We start from the raw sequence: 20,605 nt of genomic DNA, 5'->3' as shown, positions 1-20,605 counted from the left end.
TCAGGGGATGAAAGGGTTAAGAGACAGAAGTGAGGATGCTGAGCTGAGCTGTTCTCTTGGCTTGTTACCCACTCAGAATTATTATTTATGCAAGTCAGAATGTTGCTGTGGTGAGGCTTAATTTCAGATGCAGATAATTACTACTTACCTAACTGCTAGATTTCTGATTAATTATTCTTAAGTGCTTCATTCTCTCTTCATTTCTTCATGACATAGTGTATCCATCAGTTCAAAAATAAAAATATGGTCCATGCTACGGTTTTTGACAATGGTACCATGGCACATCTCACCCATTCCTTAACAGCATATATTAGGTGGGAAGCCACAGAGCTACTGCCAAAGGTGATCACCACAGTGCTGAAGCAGAAAGCAAGTCAGGAAGCTGTTCTCACATAAGGGCTCTTGCAGCAGCAGAATTAAGGTAGATCATTCCTCCTCCATTTGTGACAGTTGTAGTTCTAAGTTCCAAAACCTCTTGCCTTGCAGCAAAAGATGGCAGATAAGGATGTCACTGTGTGTTGAATGGCTACCTTTACAAAGTGTGTAACAGAACTATGATGTAATGTTTATTGTTTAAATGCTTCATGGTTGTCTTACCTTAATGGATGAGCAAACCATGAATGCATTAGAATATAAACATTTATAATAGAAAAAAAATACAAAGTTAAGTGTCTTATACTGAGTTTTCACTTACAGATGTATATAGAATACCAAGTCCCAATCCTTTGATTTGGTGAAGAAATTACTGTGAAATGTAAAGCCCTGTCTTTGACATTTTTTTTCAGGCTTTAAAAACCACAGTTTGCTGTAGAAGACTTCTTATACACAGGTGCATACGTGCTTCCAGCTTTTATAAGGATAATTATGTATTCAAACAGTTTGGTTTCCTCTGAAATCATAACCAAACCTGTTGAATTAAGACAAACCTTGTTAAAGTAATACAGCAGCATGGTTTTGTTTCTCCCAAAAAGCTCCTTGAAGAGAACAGTGTAAGGTTTAATCTCTTCACTCCATCTTGTAACACAGTGTGATTAATTAATTATTTTTTCTCCCTACTTGCTCTTAGATGAGATAGTTTAGCAGCAATGTACAAACATCGCTATAGGATAAAGAGGGACAGTTTTTGTTATTTGTGCTTATGTCTGTAACAGAATGGAATAAATTTGTAGTGTTGCAAGAACAAGTCACAGTTCTTTTGTAGAAAGGACACTTTAGTAACTTCCACAACAAAAGAATCACAAGCAAGCTAAATCATCATGTCCTTGCATTTCAAAACCTGTCAAGGTAATATTGTCTCATATCTGCAGAACTTTATAAAGAAAATCTCAAAATAATTTGTTCTATCTAAAATTTAGAGATAGCTAAATGCTGAAGTGCCTGTAGAGCTCTGTATCATCAGCTACTGAGAAGGTGAACAAATTGCCTAACTTTTGTAATCTAATTGGGAAGCTCCATACACAGGAATAAATTTGCCCTAAATGCTAATAAAGACCAGAACTGAGGTTGTAGGACCAAGTCTTCAGTCCTGATGGAAAATCTGGAGAAACTGAAATCCACATATTGTGACACCAATTTACTCTACAAAAACAGCAATGTTTTCCCTTTCTTTTCATAATTAATTTGGACATGGTTGGGCAATAGACTACAAATAAACTTGTAAAACAGGTTTAGAAAGGTGTCTGACTTGGGGCAACTACTAGACAAAATAAATGTAATTGAAGTGCAATTGACCAAAAATTTGATCTCTTGCATTCTATATAAAAAGCAAGATGCAGAAACTATCATCCATTTTGTGGCTGTATTACACCATGACTGTTTCACAGTTAATTTTAGACTTGAGTTTAAACTCCATAAAAGACTCAGTTTGGCTGAAAGAGAGTAAGCTGTGATTATAATCACATCATCATCATCACCACATCCCCTGGCCTGTGCAACTCCCTGCTTGTAGATAGAAAATTTTTGTCTTTTCCCATATGCTGCCTGCTGTAACTTGCACATGCTGGCTGCTGGGAACACTTTCTGCTGTCAGACCTTTCTGCTGTAGAGGTTCTTGTGAACCTTCTGGAACAGCATGCTCAGAGTTCCTCCACATTATGTCTGCATGACAGCAGGACTCTGGTTATCAGTTACTGCACATCGTGCTCTAATTTTATTTCCTACCATGGCATAAATGATTTTATTGGCTTGAATTTTTTCCTTATTCAGTAATGATTTTCATGGCATTTTTTAAAAAAGTGAGGTGGTCTTTAAATGTCATGCTTCACCTGCACTCTCATAAAAACTGAATCTCTCAAAGTTAGTTGCTATTTTAAAATAGCTGAAAATGTCATGATACCTACTAAAAAACCCAGTCTCTTAATTTCTTAGTCCTGATACATTGTTTAATGAAAAGATGCAAGAGTTTTCTTCCTTTCTGGAAGACGAGGAGAGGGAACATTATAAAGCATTAAAGCTCTTAATTTTAGATCTGCAGGTCTATGTAATAGCTCCAACCTGATATTTTTTTTTGAAGATGTAATAAAAGCTGAGGGAAAGGGGTCTCATAAGAAATACCCACAAAAAATGGCAGGGAAAGAAAAAATTATTAAATCTCAGGTTAGGTTAGCAAAAAAGATGGCAAGTTTTCATTGGTATAGCTTATTCAGCCACTCAGAATTGTGAAAGTGGTATAATGTATAACTGAGGGGGCACTGAGGTTAAGGGAATAGGCAAATCCCATTTATGAGATGATGTTTTGCTGGTGAGGAAGTATTAGAGGCTATCACAAAAGGAATCTCTTCATTGTATGTTTGCTTTTGTACTTAAGGTTGTGTCCAAATATAAAGGACTGTAATCCTTACAACATCACATTTCTGTTTTATTGAACACATTGCAAATTTAGCATAGTAATCCCTGTGGGAGGATTCTACTTTTTATAAAACTTCACAAAAAAGTGAACTCCTCTAAGTTTTACTTAAGTAGAATTATTTTATAGACAGTTACTGATGAACTGAACACTGTGTTTCCTCATCTTGTCAGTTAGCTTTACCAACATTACAATTTCCAAATGCTTAACCTCCTATTAAAATGACACATACTTCACAAAATCATAGAATCAGTGAGATTGGAAAAGACCTCTGAAGTGAATTCAACCTATAACCACCATGTCAACCAGAACATGACTCTCAGTGCCATGTCCAGTCTTTGTTTAAACGCCTCCAGGGAAGATGATTCCACCACCTTCCTGGGCAGTCCATTCCACTGTTCAACAATCCCTTCTGTGAAGAAATTCCTCCTTATGTCAAACTTAAACCTCCCCTGGTAAAGCTTAAGTCCTCTCATCCTGTCACTGGTTGTCTGGGAGAAGAGGCCGATCCTCACCTGGCTACACGCTCCTGTCAGGGTTGCAGAGCAGTGCGGTGCCCCCTGAGCTGTCTCTTCTCCAGGCTAAACAGCCCCGCTCCATCAGCTGCTCCTCACAGGACTTGTGCTCCAGACCCTTCCCAGCTCCACTGCCCTTCTCTGGACACGCTCCAGCACCTCAGTGTCCTTCTTGCAGTGAAGGACCCAGAACTGGACACAGCTCTCAAGGTGTGCCCTCACCTGTGCCGAGTACAGGGGGACGGACAATCCCTGCCCTGCTCCTGCTGGCCACACTGTAACTGAGCCAAGCCAGGGTGCCATTGGCCTTCTTGTTCCCCTGGGCACAGCTGGCTCCTGTTCAGCCCCTGCTGACTGGCACCCCCAGGTCCTTTTCCCTGGACAGCTTCCCAGCCACTCTGTCCCCTGCCTGAGGCACTGCCTGGGGCTGCTGTGACCCAAGGGCAGGACTCGGCACTTGGCCTTGTTGAACATCACACAACTGGCCTTGGCCCATGATCCAGCCTGCCCAGATCCCCTGCAGAGCCTTCCTGCTCTCTGTTTGAGGTGCTGTTTGAAAGCATCTTCCTTTCAGGTCAGGAGATGAACTGGGCTAAAGATGGTACATTCCCAAGGAAGCAGAGAGAACAGCAGTGTGCACAGTTAGAAAAATATAATGTAACTGATAACTGTTAAGGGAAAACTTACAAAGAATTTCCTGGTATTTTTATAATTGTGTACTGTAGGCTATGAAATTTAAGTATTTCTCAGGAAACTTTCTTTTTGCTCAGAGAGTAAAGCTGATACAAAGGCATGCATATTGAGCTGTATACAGCTCATCTGTACGACATAGAACTCTCTGCAAATAGTAGTGTCAACATTAGAAATATTTAAGTAGTTAAAAGTATTTTTGTGCATTTTTTGTTTTGCATATTAAAAATTTAAAAGGTAAAATATAAATGATTAGTTCTTACTAGTGCCAAAATCTAGACATCGTCAAATGTATTCTACTCAGTATCCTGTAAAATGAGTTCAGTGAACTGTAGTGTAGAAATCTGCTGGAGGCTGTTGTCCGTCTCAGTTACAGGCACAACCTAATGGCCTTTCTGAAAATGTGTAACAAAGTAACTTCCAGCTTCTGAGGGAAGCAGTACTGACCCCATGCCTCAGAAAGGAATTACTAACAATTTACTTGGAGCTAGTTACTTGCACAAAACATAGCAGATAGATTTACTGTTATCTGTCAACTGGTACCAAACCTAAAATGCAAGAGCAGGATTTTGATCAACAGAGGTTACTCCTGGCTGTAGGACAGGACACAATGTTGTGTGAAAGCTGAGGTACACAGGTGAAGAAGCAGCCATCCCAATCCCATACAAGCTTCCCCCAGTCCTTATAGCCATCCCACAACCCTCATCTCATTTTCAGGCGCTCTCTTTTCATCTCTATAATCACAGCCTATGATGGCCCCAACTGTCTCTTTGAGCACGTGCCACTTGCTGTTCCTTGCTGTGACCAGAGCTGACACTCCTTGGAGGCACAAAGGAGTGTCTCAGCCATGAGGAAGAACAGCAATAGGAAAAGGCAAGTTTTGGAACACAAATGAGGAAGGAGAGAGAATCACCAACCCATGGCAGGACTTAATCACTATGTGTCAGCAATCTCTTACTTGGAAGTTGCTTTCCTTGAGTTGTGGAATTTATAATCTCACAGCCCAGTTTCAACCATCAAGAAGTTATTCACAATAGTCTCCATTTTTTTCTGTTTATATTCTACCTCATGGCTCTGCTCCATGCCTCAACAATTCTGACCCTCTCCCTGGCCTCACCACCCACATATCTCAAGTAACTCTTGACTGCTAACTTCTCAGTGACTCACTGCCAGGTGATCTTATTCACTGTATGTTCAGCTATTTCATCTCAAGGCACTATCATCACATAAAAATATTTTATAGAACTCCACCAGGGCTGCTTTAAAAATAGCAGGGCTAACTGATACTTTTAGGTTCCTCCAGCAAGATTAGAGACATGCCATCTTTACTCAACAAAAGTGTCAGGGTTGAAGGAGCAGACTGCTGTAGTTGTCTGTCTTATGAAGGTTCACAGGCCTCTGCTTCTTCTCCAACCTCTGCACCTTCCTCATCCTCCTTGCTATTTGTTTGAGCCTTCTGCAAAAGTCTGGGCCCTGCCAAGCCAATAACCAGGGCTCCAATTGGAGCAGTGATCAAGATAGCCAAGAATGCTACTGTCAGTACATCCATTCCGTACTTTTCCAGTTGCTCATCTCGATGTCGTCTTGCTGTATCCAGGGCAAGAGAACCTATTGCAGCCTGCAGGGAAGAAAACATTGCTGAGATGGAGCAAGAAATCTTTAGCACTGAATGAGGAAAAAAGGGAGCCTATCTTTAGTCAACATTTCACATAAATTTGACATTTTTAGTACGTTCCACCCATTTGTTTCTAGGCTGTATACAGAAAAGTAAGCATTATATTACACCTAAGAGAACAATTTTCACTTGACTGTGCTTGGATTTTCCTAAGCTAATGAGTTTATCTGTGTGGTTTCCTCCTGAGAAGAACATTGCTTAGCTGCCATTTTATCCACATTTCTGGAGAATATGTGATTAATGAAATAGGACAGTATATTGTATATGGCAGCTGTTAAGATGCCACACTTGGAGAATGTATCCTGACAATAGTCAACTAATGGCAGCTTCTGAAAATGTAATTCACTAATCGTATAATAGGCCTTTCCTGTTTTGATTATTAACTTTTGTTCGCAAGTAATCATGTTATTGAGGTAAAGTCTAAATGACTTGACAATTACTGAAATAAAGGAGCAGGAATGTAGCCAGCCTGAGCATCTCTATTAATATGGCTCTCAGACTACTCCTTACCAAAATAATCCCAGACTGAAACCAATTCTGAGTTCTGATGTGACTGTTCTTGCAGACACTTCATGTGTAAGAAGGAAATGCTTTTACCTTTGAGAGTTCTCAGAATCTATATGTGAAGGCACAATAATCAGCAATGGCTGAGAAATTGTTAAACTTCCTGTGGTATATGAACAAATCACTGTCATCATTAAGAGTAAACCTATGATGCAAGTAAAACACCTGCACATAGAAGGTTCTCCACACACTTTTCAAGCACTTACGAGTATTTTAGAGTATGAACAGTCAATATACTACACTCAGTTGCCAGTGAGCCTGAACCTTTCCCTGCTTACTGCTGTGCTAGTTACATAGAGCTCTGCTAAACAAAGTAGATTTAGCCTGGAATGAAAGTGATGTTGGATGGCTTACCTGGACAGTGGCTTTGGGAATCCATGCCAATGAGACAAATACCTTCTCCTTGAAATTAAACCCAGCAAAAGATACCATCAGGAACGTTGCTATGATTCGCACAACTAGGGCAATGCCTAATATAGCAACACAGAGCCCTGCAACAGACAAACACTTCTCAGTACTTTTGTGCATAGGTGCTTCTTTCTGGTTTTTTTTTGTTTTGTTTTGTTTTGTTTTTAGTTTTATTTTTTGGGGGTCAGCTATAGTCTGCTTTGATTTAGATTTCTTTATAGAGATTCTTTCAAAGCCAGTAATGAAAGCTGGATAATTTGTGAATGAACTTACCAACGGTTTCAGGCCTAAGAGATGTAACAGATACTTCTGCTCCAATTAAACCAAAAAGAAAAGGTTGAAAGATATTCCATGCAACTGCCACAATTTTTTCTATTTCCCTCTGCAATAGAAAGAGAACTAATCTGTAAATTCACAAAAAGATGGCAAAGCAGACACAACAGTTAAGTAATCATAGGACAAAGTGAAAATGTTTCATAAAGGTTGTCCAGAATTGCTCCTCTTTCTTTGACCTAATACTAAAACATTCAAAATCAGTTGCAGACCTTTTGAAGGTTCAGACGGCATCTAGCTGTCCTAGTAAATAAAAGCTGTATGTCTTGAGAGGAGAAATAAAAACCACCAGTGTTTGAACAGTAACAGAGCAGTTTGCAGACAAGAGGAGGAGAATAAAGCTTTGTTGATTTTTGCTATTTAGAGACATGTAATTTCAACTTCAATTTCAGCTTTGCCATGAAGTTTCTGAGCCTTTGGGAACTGCGTGTCTAAACATGCTCTTCCATTTGTAGCTGAGCAGTGTCAGACTCTCCCAAATTTCAGTCATGACCTAACTCTGTTAGTTCTGCACTCAGTCAGAGGCCTCTCTCCATGTCAGCAGCAGGGGCAAAGTCAGTCTGAGCAAAGTATGAAATCATGTACCAGGAACAAGTGCTGAATATATAGTGTATAAAGGCAAAATCTTATTTTCTCCTCACGTTTGAACTTTACACAATTTTCCTAAAAACCTGCTGCCAGGGTAAACAGGAATCTTCCACTTGCATGAAAAGGTATACATAGCATATAAAATAGCACTTGTCTTTTAATTAAGAGGGTTCTGCAATAGCAAATGAACCTTCAGGCTGGAGTGTGTGGAAAATATAAGTGCAGTGTTCTGTCACTTAATACTCAATCCAGGGCCTAGACATGTCCCATCCTTGATTTTCTCTTTGGGACTGATCCTGGAACAGCTCTTGCTCTTTTGTCAATGGAATGGTAGGTTACAGTCATACAAAAACTTCTGTAACTTTAAAGAAAATGAGGTGGAAATGTAGATAGATAGATAGATATAGATTATATAAGATATAGAGATCTAAACATTTTGGCCTCATTTCTCCTTGTTATTTTACCCTTTTCAGTTCTGGCAAAAATAAAAAAAAAAAAAACCAAAACAAAACAAAGACCCCAGAAATCCCCTCTTTACAGATTTCAGCCTATTTACTGCCCATTTGACTGTTCCAGGAATAGGTTCAATGTTCATTGTTCTCTGTAGACAGTGTTTGTCAAGCGCCTTCCACCATGGACAGTGGGAGGCAGTGGCCTTTGAGAAGCTCAGCAGGAAAATCTTGGTAATATATTGAGTACACAGACACCTCTATCTCTATCTGAGAAAAAAAGAGCTAAGGCATTTGACATCAATACACTTCAGGCCATGAAGCTTCATTCACAGATCAAAAGAATTTAAATTAAGCCTATATAGACTGCATATACTCTTTTAAGGTCCTTCCTCCTGAAATGGTTTAAAAGCTTTTCAGTAGAGAGCTTGATCAGTTGTGATATACTTGGCTAGCTAAGTCCCCTCAAGAAGAGTTTTTCATCCTTAAAACTGGACAATCTTAATTTCTTTTCATTGCTATAACAAACCTTGAGATCTTACTAAAGTCAGGGTCAAGATGGGGATAATACCATGGACTCTACTATATGTAATCCCCTTCCCTTTTTCTTCCCCTTCTCCTACTGAATGTCACAAAACTATAGCTGTGGAGAGAAAGATGCCCTCAAAAGATTAAATGTAGATGGTATCAAGCAAAAGAGGCAGTCAGACATAGCAAGGTACAGAAAGGCAGTAGGACAGCACCACTAAGATGAAGTAGGCTAGTACCTAAGAAAAAGTGTCTAAAAATCAGTCTTTTGTATGGGTTTTTATGGCCTTACATCATCATTATTTGTGTGCACCCTGCTTTCCAAGTTATCCAAATTACACTGGCTGGGGTTTGGGAAAGTTGAGAGAGGACAGTTAATCACAGCTTTTCATTTCACCCCCTCCAAACCACAGGGAACAAACCCTCAGGATATTCAGGCCATGTCCACAACTGGATCTTGGACACCCATTTGTAAATTTTACCACAAAGTGACTGTCTATAAACACTCACAGAGCTGGTAATTAAAGCTTTGGATTGCTACTGTCAAGTGCCTTCACAACTGTCTCCTTCATATGGCTTAAGATGTCTAAGAAAAGCTGAGCGTTTCTCCATCAGTATGCCAGGCTTTGTATTGGCATACATACTGCTCTACTGACATACATGGTAACTTTCTGGCAAGGGAAATGCTAAAGACCTCCAAAACAAATGTAGAATGTGCTGCTTGGTTTGGTGGGGTAGTTTTGATTTTTTTCTTGTTTGTTTGTTTCTTGAATCTGTACACCTTCTAATGCTTCACAAATATACCATTACCACTCCTGACAGAAATTCAAGCTCCTGTCAGGCTGTACATTCACCAGACTTGGGATATGGTATGGTTCTTACATAAACATTCACCTTTTCATCAGACCATCCCACACCTGCAACAAAAGCTAAGACTAATGTGCAGAGACCTCCTGATCCAGGGAAGCCAAAGTAGATGCTGCCAAAAACAGCAAACATGGACAGTCCAAGTACAAAATATGATCTCTTCCATGCCAAAGATGCCTGCAGCCAAGGAAAGAGACAAACAAAAAAAGTGAATTTCTTTCAGAAATGGGGGGAAAAAGTTACTACTGTTAATTTTGAAAATAAGAACTTGAAAAAAAATTAAAATTAATAATTTTGAAGAAATCAAAGCTTTCAAGTTAACTCATTTGAAACTTGAGAATTTTTTTCAGACTTTCTTTCCTAAGAACACAAATTTTGAACATGTATTTTTTTTTCCTCTGTCCATCCAAATTCTCATTGCCACTAGGCTATTTTTATCACAAGGAACATGATGCTCAGTTCCACCAGCTCTGCCTCAACTCTGCAATAGCAGGATTTTCTACCTGTGTAGTCAAGTATTACAACAGTTTATCCAAGGAAATGTGAAATCTTTGCCACCAGATGTTTTTAAGGACAAGTCAAACATTTGCTAGGAATAATCTAGTTTCATTTCATTCAGCCTCACAGCAGTTATCTACCATTGTTCCTCATTTCTAACTGTTTAGCTCTTTTATCACACTTCTTACATTATTTAAAAAGAAAAATTGATGCCACTGAGGGCAATAGATGCTCTGAATACTGACTTTGGTAGTCCAAAGCATATCTGCATTCTTCCATAATTTTCTGTTCATTTAATTACCCCTCGACAGAAAATTCATCTACCACTTTCTATAAATGTAACTTTAATGGAAAGTAGCACATATAATTAATACTAATGATATGATCACTTAAAACCTCTAATACATCTGCTTTATTAATTTTTAATCTTAGGCCTACCGGATACATCTTAAAGATGTGAATGTGTCCTGTATCTATCTAGTAAATTATTATTTTACTGTCTGAAATGGGTATCAGACCCTTCCTCCATTTCCACTACCTTCAATGGGAACAGCATGGTGAGCTGGATTCTGAACTTCCATCAGGAAGGACTGTGAGATCATAAATTATTATTTGTCTAGTAAATAAGTGGTCTCCTTTAAAACATAACCTTACTTGATAAGTTTTGCAATCTGGAAGTGGCTAGCACTGTAAAAAGCTTTCCCCAAAACCAGCTTCACAGGAAGCTTGAAAACTAATAACTAAAGAAAACAATCCCTTAGCAAAGAATCACTTTATTGTAATTTTTTTTAAACTAGGTTTTTACCTGGTCATGGCTTGGGAAATATCGAATAAACACTCCCAGAATTCCCCCAGCTGCTATGCCAAGAGCGACCTCGAGCACGCCACGGAGCACATTGTAGAGAGTAGAACCTATTTTGCAAAAGAAAAACATGTTCAGTAAGCCAGACACAGACCTTCATTCAAACCATGCTCTAGAACTATGAGGGTGATTCCAGGACAGTGTCTGCTTTAACTTACTTGGGGCAAAGGAGTTCAGGAGGGAACATATGGGACTGAAGGAACTGGATGGTGCAACTTTCTTTCTCTGAAAGTTCATGCCAAGAAAGCGTGCAAGAGAAGTCAGAGAAAGTGCCACTGTAAGAACACTGGCAAACCCAGTGAAATTTCAAAGTACCATGTAGGACCCAGATTTGGCAGCTAAGAGAGCACTGAGGGAAAAATGTTCTCTGAAAGTCAGTGTGACCCACAGCTCAGAGCTGACAATGTTACACTAACTTCTGAACATGGGTTATTTCCATCTCAGTATTAAGGCTATATGTGAATTTTATAACGAGATGCCATTAAGTTACAAACCAGAGAGCCATAACAGAGCACATGTTCTCCAAAAGATCATTGTTCTGTATTTCATCATGTCCGGATTAACCAGCGTACCAGAAGAGAAAGCCATCCCAAGGCAGGTGTTGAAGCCTGTGATAGCCAGAATGTCATCGATGCTGCCGGCTGCCATTAGCAAAGTTGGGACACCTTTCTCCACCCCGTATCCCCCAGCTTGTAAAATCAGCATGGAGGGAACCACCACAGCAGGGGAGACTGCACCTAGAACAAAACTGAAAACACATAGGTTTAGCATCTCAAAAAGAAAGCACTGAACTAAAAAAACTTGAAAATGTTCTGACCTTAATTCTTCTGAAGTACAAATAACTAGACTTTTATGTAAAGTATTTTCCTAACCTTTCCCCTCTAATTACAAGCAGGGATATTTCTATACAGATCTGCAATCAGCTCTTACTTTCTACCCAACTCAGTAACATTAAAAGTAAAGGGCTCTACAGACTAAAACTGGAGTCTCCACTGCAGGCCAGTAATGCTCCCTGATAGATGCCTTGATTGTCCCATTTGGAAACCTTGTGTAGACATGCTTGTCACTCAGTAGCCCAGTTCCTTCTCATAAAATTCAGTGTGTGTCAGAGAAAGAGTTCATCCATTTTGTTCTACTGTATGTATGGATCTGGCCCAAGTCCACCAATTGACATAGGACTAGATGGAAAAGGTCTTCTGTTCAAGCATGTTACTCTAGAATATACCATGCCATTTCCTTATCTTTGACTTATGACAGGAAGGCTGTCCTATGTGCATCTCTCGGTGTGGAAGTTCTGAATTCCAGTATGAAAATTTTCCAAACTGTGGTATAATTTTCTGTCCCTAAAAAGCCCTCTGTGTTGTGGTTCAAGACTCAGGGATTGCACTATCCTTCTTCCTTCTTCAAGTACTCAGGTCACAAACACAGAAGACTAATGATGCAAGTACTCCTCCGCAGCCTGAAAATATGACCTTTAAAGTAGCCACAGAGCCAGACATAAATGGTAAGCAAAAGACCACAGGGGTTAAGCACAGCTTCCCAAATGGCATTGAACTGAGGTCTCTGCTTGGCACAGAGAACTAACAACACTTGGATCATTTAGCTGCAGCCTGAAAACTGGCACTGTTGACATACAGAAGAAAAGGCAGTACATTACCCTAATATAAATCCCCATTGCCATGGCAAGTGCAGGAACAAGTAGGCAAGGACAGCAGCTGTGCCTGTTTCTGAGAGGCACGGTCCAAAAGCAAGCCGTAAACAGACAGCTTTGAGCTTCTTAAGAGCCTGCAATCATACAGGTGCAAGTGTCAGTACCCTTGGCTTTAGAGAGAGGAAAAACATTTACAATCTGATATGGCTTGTTAAAGAATCCTGTCTGAGCTGCACTATAGGATATGACATGGTGTAAACTAGAGGTAAACCCAAGCCCAAACAGATTTGGATATAAAATTTCAAGTGTGGCAGTGAATCTAGGTTTGACAAGGTTTCTGAATGTCATGGGAAGGAGTGACAGAAAATTCTGTCTGGTTTCTTGTCATTTACTCCATCCACAAAAGATTTTGCTATAATCCCAGAAGTTGAATGAGCATCCCCAAAAATTACCCCAAAATATATGAACAAATAATGAAAAGTTGTAGAACTACATAAACTTGGCACAAGGAGCCAAACATCCTTCAGCTGTCTCTCACTTGATATTCAGAAATTAAGCTCCTTTTGGCATAGCAGCTTTTAAAAAATGTTCTCTGAATGGGCATACTTGCTTCTAAGAGCTGTCTTTAATAGTTAGTCACAAACATTAGTCTGCTAGGAGGGATCACTAATTTTGACATGGGGTGAAAAAAAAAAAAGAAAGAAAAAAAATCAGTGAATTCCACTTTTCACCAGTTCAGTTTATCCCAGCATAATCCAGGCTGAGAAAAGAAACTGACTTCTTTGTCTCTGCAATTTCATTTACATGAGGAACAATTGTAACTGCATCAAAGCATTGCCACACACAGTGTCCAAGTGACAGTTTTGTTACCACATGGAAGAAAAAGGAGTCAAAAATGAAGATCCCTCAGCAAGAAAAGTTGTCATGAAATAGAAAGAAATGCAGTCTCGCAGAACTGGGCATCCAAGCCGTGTCTAACACCACACAGTTCATGCTCATACAAGCCTCAGTGTCTTGGAAAACAAGATGATGATAATACAGGAAAACAGGTATTTTTCAGTGTTGACAAAACCTTATTTTCCTAAATAACTGAAGCATTGGCAACTCTCTGTTTTTTCTTGGTTAAGAAAAATCAGTATGGGTAAACTACCCATACTTTAGCTAAGTTTCATATAAATTCTGAGTGGTTCCTTGAACAGGCAGGGGTCAATATGGTACAGCTTTACTTCAGCCAGCTCATCTTGAATAAGCATAGCCATGTCTTCATCAACTTATGAAATACTCTATTTCCTAGGGTGCAGAGACTATTTTTTGTTCACAGGACTGTTAGGGGCTTCATTGTTGATGAGAATCATTGTTTCAGTAGTGCAGCAGGATTCATCTTTGCAATTAACATATTTGCATTAAAATGGCAATGATTAAAAAAAAAGTTAAAAAAGTCGCATTGGGTTTACACTTTTGTGGTTGGTTGCATTTTTTGGATTTATGGTCATACAGAAACATTCTCTTTCAAGGACTGGGGATCCCTTCCATTACTTCAAATTTTCAGTATAAAGTAACAGGGAGTTTGTCAGAGAGTGTAAACTCTTCCTGACAGACTGTGATGGCACACAGATCCTCAATTTGTTCTGCTCACAAAATTCAGGAAATGAAAATAATAGTAAAATCAGTTTTCTTCAGTTTTTTTTTTTTTATTGCTTGCCTACAAATCCAGCTGCCAATATTAACATTGTACATATACATGTATATAATTATACAACAGAAACTATGCTTTCTGTAATGATCTAATCTGCAGATGCTCCAAGTCTGAGCAGTTCAATACTTTTAATGGAACTAAATATTCAGTTCTTTTGGATGGCTGTTGTATAGTCTGCCACACAGAAATGGATGGTACCCTACCTTTGGATCCAGGCCAAGTCCTGCTCGGGTCAAGATAATGGAAAGAGCAATATTCCTCAGTGCTGCAGACCAGCGTAGGTTTATCTGCACAAAGTCACTGATGAACGGGGTATTTCGGATTAGGAAACCAGCAAGTAGCATCCCTTAAGTCAAAGCAAATAAGCTCTTGTCAAATTATGGGTTTTTATTGCACAAGAAAAGTTTGCACAGCCCTCTTTAAAATAGACACCATACCATGTTTTTATGAGGGAAAAAGAAACTATTTGTATCCCGAATTATTGGCCATGTTTTAACAATGGGACTGAGGCATGAGAAGAGATGAACACCTTTGAAGCAGTGAAAGTGGCCTAAGAACACAGCAGGTCAACAATGAATAGATCAGCAGGATGCTGATACACAGCTTTAGTCTGAGTCAGAAGAATTCAGCTTTGTTTACCAGGTGCAGGTCATACTTACCATAAGCAAAGACACCTCTACATTTTTTTCCTGTTAGCTTGTTTTAATGCAAAAATAGGAAAATTATCTACTATAGTGTATTTACCTCAGAAACTGGGAATTGTTAAAAATCCTCTTAGGTGTAAGAAATGCAGGTATCACTGGAACCATAATGGTGCATTCATTAGGAATATAATCTACACCTGCTCATCATGGACTAACTTAAAACATTTTTAAGTGATCTGGCAATGAGACTCTTACTTAAAGAAGGGACAAAGGAAATCAGAAACTTTGTCTTATCCTCTATTTGAGCTACTTGCAAGATACAACCTTTTACAAATATTACTAAAATTGTCCAATCAGAGACTTACTGCAAAGCTATCAAAGGCACAGCTCTGGAAGGATATGGAAAAGTACAGGAAAAGTTGATTATAAATATGGATCTACAGAGATTGATTGTGAGTCCTGATGATTCAAAGTTACATTTTTGTGGCCTAATTTTATATTAGTCATGTTTAGGAATGGGAAACTATAAAAAGACAAAAAATAAACAAATCAGTCTGCTCAGGTTGGTCCCAGCTCGGTGTGAGCCTTGACTGTGAACTTGATTTGTCCTGGGACACTAAACTTTCAGACACTGTTTCTACCACCTCCTGGAAAAAAACAGTGTCATAATTAATCTGTGGTACCTTATGACAATGATATCAGGATGGCACTGTGATCACATGCTCTTTGCAATGCTTGTATGAGGTCCAAGTCACTGGAGCTACCCTGATCTGGAAATCTACTTAACAAAGCAAAAATCTCCACCTCAAAGGATACCTTAACTGATTTGCTCCATGTTTCCTTGCTGCAGAAACCTCTCTGCAACATGTACCTAAAATATATGGTTGTTTCAGTACCAATTTCAGTCCTTTCTTCCTGTGAGAGAGGCTCACAATAAGGTGCTTAAGTGCTCAGCCAGTCACCTTACTCTCTGCTGGACCTAGCAAAAGTGGGTTTTAGGCATGTAAGAGCACAAGGTTTGTATTTTTAATGTAAAAACAGAATATTCACAGACGTTTTCTATCTTGTCTTTTGAGTAATAGATTTCTCCAATTTTCCTCAAAGACTGGGGATTGGAACAATGAACTCTGTCCTAAACAACTCAAGAGACATGTGCTGTCATGCTGAAGTTTCTGTTGTCCAGTATTACCTGTCTGACAAGCAGCTTCATGCTCAACTCATAACTTTTGGATACAGATGTAATTTAAAAACTCCCAAACAAGCAGAATCCAAATGGTCAGAAGTACTTTTATTTGTTTAAGAGGGGTGTTTACTTAGAAAGGGCAGTCTCCCTGCGTGTGACATTCCGGGTTCATACTGCAGGCATGCATGCCATATGCAAAACCTCCCTCCCTGTCATTTGAATTTCCTTTCTCTGGTGAAACTGAGCAGCACAGGAGTGCACACGCTGCCTGGACAGAGCTGGGTGTAGAGCTCCTGTGGGAGGCACAGCACCAGCTCTGCAGGCTGCAGCATCACACCTGGGCACTGCAGGCCCACTTTGCCGAGGAGTTTTACTGTGTGTCACCAGCTTTACTCATTTATGCACTAAACATAGCAAGGGGACATGATACAGCTGGTGAGAAGAACCTGAAGCCTCATTTCCAGCTTCACTGACATCACAGCGCTTCAAAATATTGCACTAATCTAAGCAAGTATAGAACCATCTCTAGGAAAGAAACCTGAACAGATTTTAAAGGTGTCAGAATTAACATTATTTTCATCTGTCATTTCTATTTCGCATTTCTATGTAAAATAAAATAGGATATTGATGTGAAAAAAAGTTATGATTGAATCAGAATACCTATCTGCAACAGATTTATTCCTTGTTGTGAATTTATTTTATCAGTTTTCAATTATCTTGAGATAAAGGAAGGAGAAGAAAGAAATCCTTTGGAGTAACAGTAGTAGGGAATTGCTGTAATGTCTTCTTTGGAAAACACATTCATTGTGTGAGATACTAAAGAAACAACTCTGCAATAATTTTGCAAAGAGATTACTATTCAACATCTACTAAAATGATGTCTGGATTAAGACTCTTGTTTGGTATTATTAAACCCAAGTTTTAAGTAACTGTGACAGAAGGGTCTGAAGGAAATAAACATTGAGTCTGTAGGCATACAGTTCACTGACCCACAAAGAATTAAGAAGAGAGCCTTGGTTAACTTCACCTGAGCCAGTCTGGGGGATTTTGCACTTTTTCAGAGAGGATCAGAAAAAGTCATTTGGAAAAGCTACAGATTTTGAATGTGGCAGTTTATTTGTTCCCAATCCAAACACGTCCACCCTACAGATACTACTTGATGATTTGAATGACACAAAATATGCAGGAAGAAAAGAAGGAAGGATATCTTACCCAGAAGAGCAGGAAGAGGGGGTAGCGTTCGTATTTTAATTAATCCAAAAATTTTACCTCCGATGACAGCAAAGAAATAAAGAAACAGAATTCCAAAGAGATTTCCACCTGGGAGACACTCAGCCCCAGTTATGGACCAAACCACAGCCCAAATCAGGACCACAAATGCAACTGGAACAAAATAAAAAATAATTGCTATTTAATAATCTCTCAGAAACAACTTTGCTGTTAGATCACATTTGTTTTGCTATGAAAGAAAAAAGTTAACCATGACTTGTAGAAATGAAATTGCTTACCTTAAAAATTAGTTTAGTCATAACAATGCAGTTAATCTTTGATGGTCCCTAAACTGATGTTCTGATTTTATAGATGCTAAAATACTTAAAAATTGGTAACAGGAACATAATTAAATATCAAAATAAATTTAATGAGCCTTGGTCTGCTGTAGAAAGCACTTCACAGGTTCCAAACTTAAAACGAAGACTTTCACCAACTATCTTGTATTTGCTTATCTTTCTTCAGCTACTTCAGAATCACAGAAAAATCTACTGCTGAACAGCCTGGCATGTCTTCAAGCTGATGAATTCAGCTCCAGCCTAATTTTTAAAAGAATTGAAGCATCATTTTTTGGCTGAATGTGTTTGTGCAATACATTGTTATCCCTGGGAAAAAAATTCTGAAGAGGATCATGCCTTTGGACATCTGGAGCACAAATACAGCAATGATACAGCAATCAAAGCAGGACAATACAGAGGGGAGAAAAATCCTGAAAAATATTGTGAGAACAGTGTATGAAAACATTATAAAATATGTGAAAACATTATGCTCTTTCAAGATTCACAAATCTGTTCCAACAGTTGTCCAATGAGAACAGGCATGCATACATACAAAACAGAAGACTGAAGGAGAAGAAAAAAGTGTGTTGAATAAATGTTCTGCATCTTACTTGAGGTGACAAAGGTGACCAGTAGATTTCCAAACACAAAAGCCTAAGAATTCCAAGTGGCTGTGGAAGCAATCAAAGACACATGAAATGTCTCTTGTTAGGAAAAATCTTAAGTAATTGGCTAGCCAGGCATCTCTTTTAGGAGTTTTCAGTTTAGGACAAATTCTAAACAAAATAGATCAGTTTGTCTTGTAGTGGGGACTTTTGGCCTTGCAAGCCTGTGGTATTAGGGACAAACTATCAAGAAAAAAATTAGGTCTTTCTTCTGATAAAAATAGTTTGCAGTGCCTACCACACCTACCATACATACCAACCATAGTAAACACATGACTCTGGAGAAACAAAAGCTGTTAATTCAAACCTTTGTTTCATCTTTTTTTTTTTTTTCCCTTCTGGCTAAAACATTCAAACAACAGTATGATACGTAAAACACAGCTATTTCCATTCATTATTTTTAAGGACAGTGGACAGATACCATCCCATTCAGAGAAACAAGCACTTCATTTGCCATTTCTCATTTTAATTAAACTCTGTCTCTTTTACCTACCATTTGTCACTGTTTGGGCCAGTAAACCCTGAGGAGGACAAGCAAATATTTGCCTCCATGTTCCTGCAGGTGATGAAGACCCTGCTGTTGGTTCTGGAGGTTGCTGAGTGCAGTGGTTCAAGAGAGCAGTTTCTTCTGTTTGTACATTCCCATCAGTACCTTTGGCATCTGCTGTTGGTCCCTGCTGAATGCAAACAAGGAGACTCCCTCAGAAGTGGTGCTGTATGTACTTGTAGTGTGCAACACCTGAAGTCAGCTGAGATGCACTGGATCCACATGGGCTGCAGACGACTATGTTAACTAAATAACAACTACAGGAATGTTCAGCTTGGAGGTATTTTTGGCATCTCTGGCCCAGTGTTTGTTTTTTTGCGTGGCACAAACAACTGCACGTGAGAAATTGCAGGACATTTGCCTTTTATCTGCAACTGACAGGGCTCCTGTCCTAACAGATATTGCACCTGTGCAGTAACAATATTTGCATATTTGATGAAGGAAAAATAATAGCAGGCCAGGCTCAGCTTATCTTGTGTACAAAACTAAACATTTATTAGTATTTTCTACAATTCAATAAGCTCCTGCTTTCAGACTGGATTTCACAATACAGTTGCACCATTCCAGTGAGATGGTGCTATTACTGTAACTCCTAAATAACTTCTGTTGCAAACCCTTGAACCAAAATAACAAAACAAAGATGAAAGAAACAGCACAGCTGGCCAGCATAATCTTTACTCACATGATCCATTGCTGGAAGGCTCAAGCTGGTAAGTCAAAGTAGAGATGGAGAAATGCTATCCTGGGAGTTATTCCCTTGAAGTTCCTTGAAGCTGATCTCTTATACTGGTACACCTACTTATCCATATTCATAACCAAAGCACTTTTTGACCATTTTTGGCTATGTCTCACTTAATCTTAGCATTATTTTTGACAAGTTAATCATCCACCTTCCTGTATGATTATTCATGTCAGCATATTGTCATACTGTAGACATGGAATTCTGCTTATAATGTGGTTTGGCCCTTCTCCAGTAATAGTTCCACATTTCTGATTATTTTTCTGTATCTTCCCTCTCTCTCTCTCTCTCTCTCTCTATATATATATATATATATATTCCTTACTCAGAGTCATGACTGGAACACAAATCTCGTGAACTTTCAGCATGGAGTTACTTGTTTACCCCATGATTCCGTGATCACCATATCCATAAAGATGTGCCACACAGACATCTATATGAGATGTCAACTCCCAACACTGTATGCTTACTTTAAAGTGCCTTTTACATTAAGAATTTTATTCTTAAAAAAGGAAAGAAGGAAAAGGAGGGTTGTCTCTGACTAGAATGATACTTTGAGATCCTAGTTAATTACCTCACTTTGCTCATGCATGGGAATCATGCCACTTCTCTCACATACTGATGGTTCAAAATCTTCACTGTCATTTACATCTTCCTTTACCATTGTTGCAAACCTAAAGAAAGAAATAAAGGTTTAAGAGAAGTTTAAGAGGATTAAGAAAAAGTTTAAGAGAAGCAAATAATCACTGTTTTCCAAATGGATGACTTCTCAGTGATGTTGTCTATTCCCCACAGAGCAGGTGGAAATATCCTCTCAGCCCAATTTCAAGTTCAGTGTTTTTTGTGTCCCTCTATATGCTGTACCTAAGAACAAGAGTCAGAAACTAACCAAAAAACGGTATTAAGTTTAGAAATTCAAGCACAATAAAAACCAAAACCAAAATCTGAGTTTTAGAATCACAATTATCTGTGCTGACCTCTTCATTCCTTCTTAAAAGTATGATTGTAATACATCTTTATCCATATGTGCCTCCTCTCAGCACATAATAAAGGTTATTTGCTGTCCATACCGCTTAGCAGGGCCATTATTTCTGAAAGTGTTACCAGGTCC

The 20,605-nt window shown here is 38.9% G+C and overlaps 1 protein-coding gene across 1 annotated transcript; it reads right to left on the bottom strand.

Moving 5' to 3' along the window:
- Nucleotides 1-5,428: 5,428 nt before the first annotated feature.
- On the bottom strand, nt 5,429-20,158 carry LOC134044553 (sodium/hydrogen exchanger 9B2-like). Its single transcript, XM_062493813.1, has 11 exons — nt 20,069-20,158; nt 18,702-18,885; nt 17,209-17,379; nt 14,373-14,515; nt 12,480-12,607; nt 11,395-11,570; nt 10,766-10,872; nt 9,490-9,639; nt 6,971-7,079; nt 6,644-6,780; nt 5,429-5,668 (listed from the first exon to the last, which is right to left on the bottom strand). Exons 1-11 carry the CDS (start codon nt 20,156-20,158, stop codon nt 5,429-5,431), a joined length of 1,635 nt encoding a protein of 544 aa, XP_062349797.1.
- Between the last annotated feature and the right edge of the window lie 447 nt (nt 20,159-20,605).

This window comes from Cinclus cinclus, chromosome 5 (assembly GCF_963662255.1).
Source record: "Cinclus cinclus chromosome 5, bCinCin1.1, whole genome shotgun sequence".
NCBI lineage: Eukaryota > Metazoa > Chordata > Aves > Passeriformes > Cinclidae > Cinclus > Cinclus cinclus.
The sequence above is the reverse complement of the archived record's forward strand: the minus strand, read 5'-3'. Positions and strand labels throughout refer to the sequence as shown.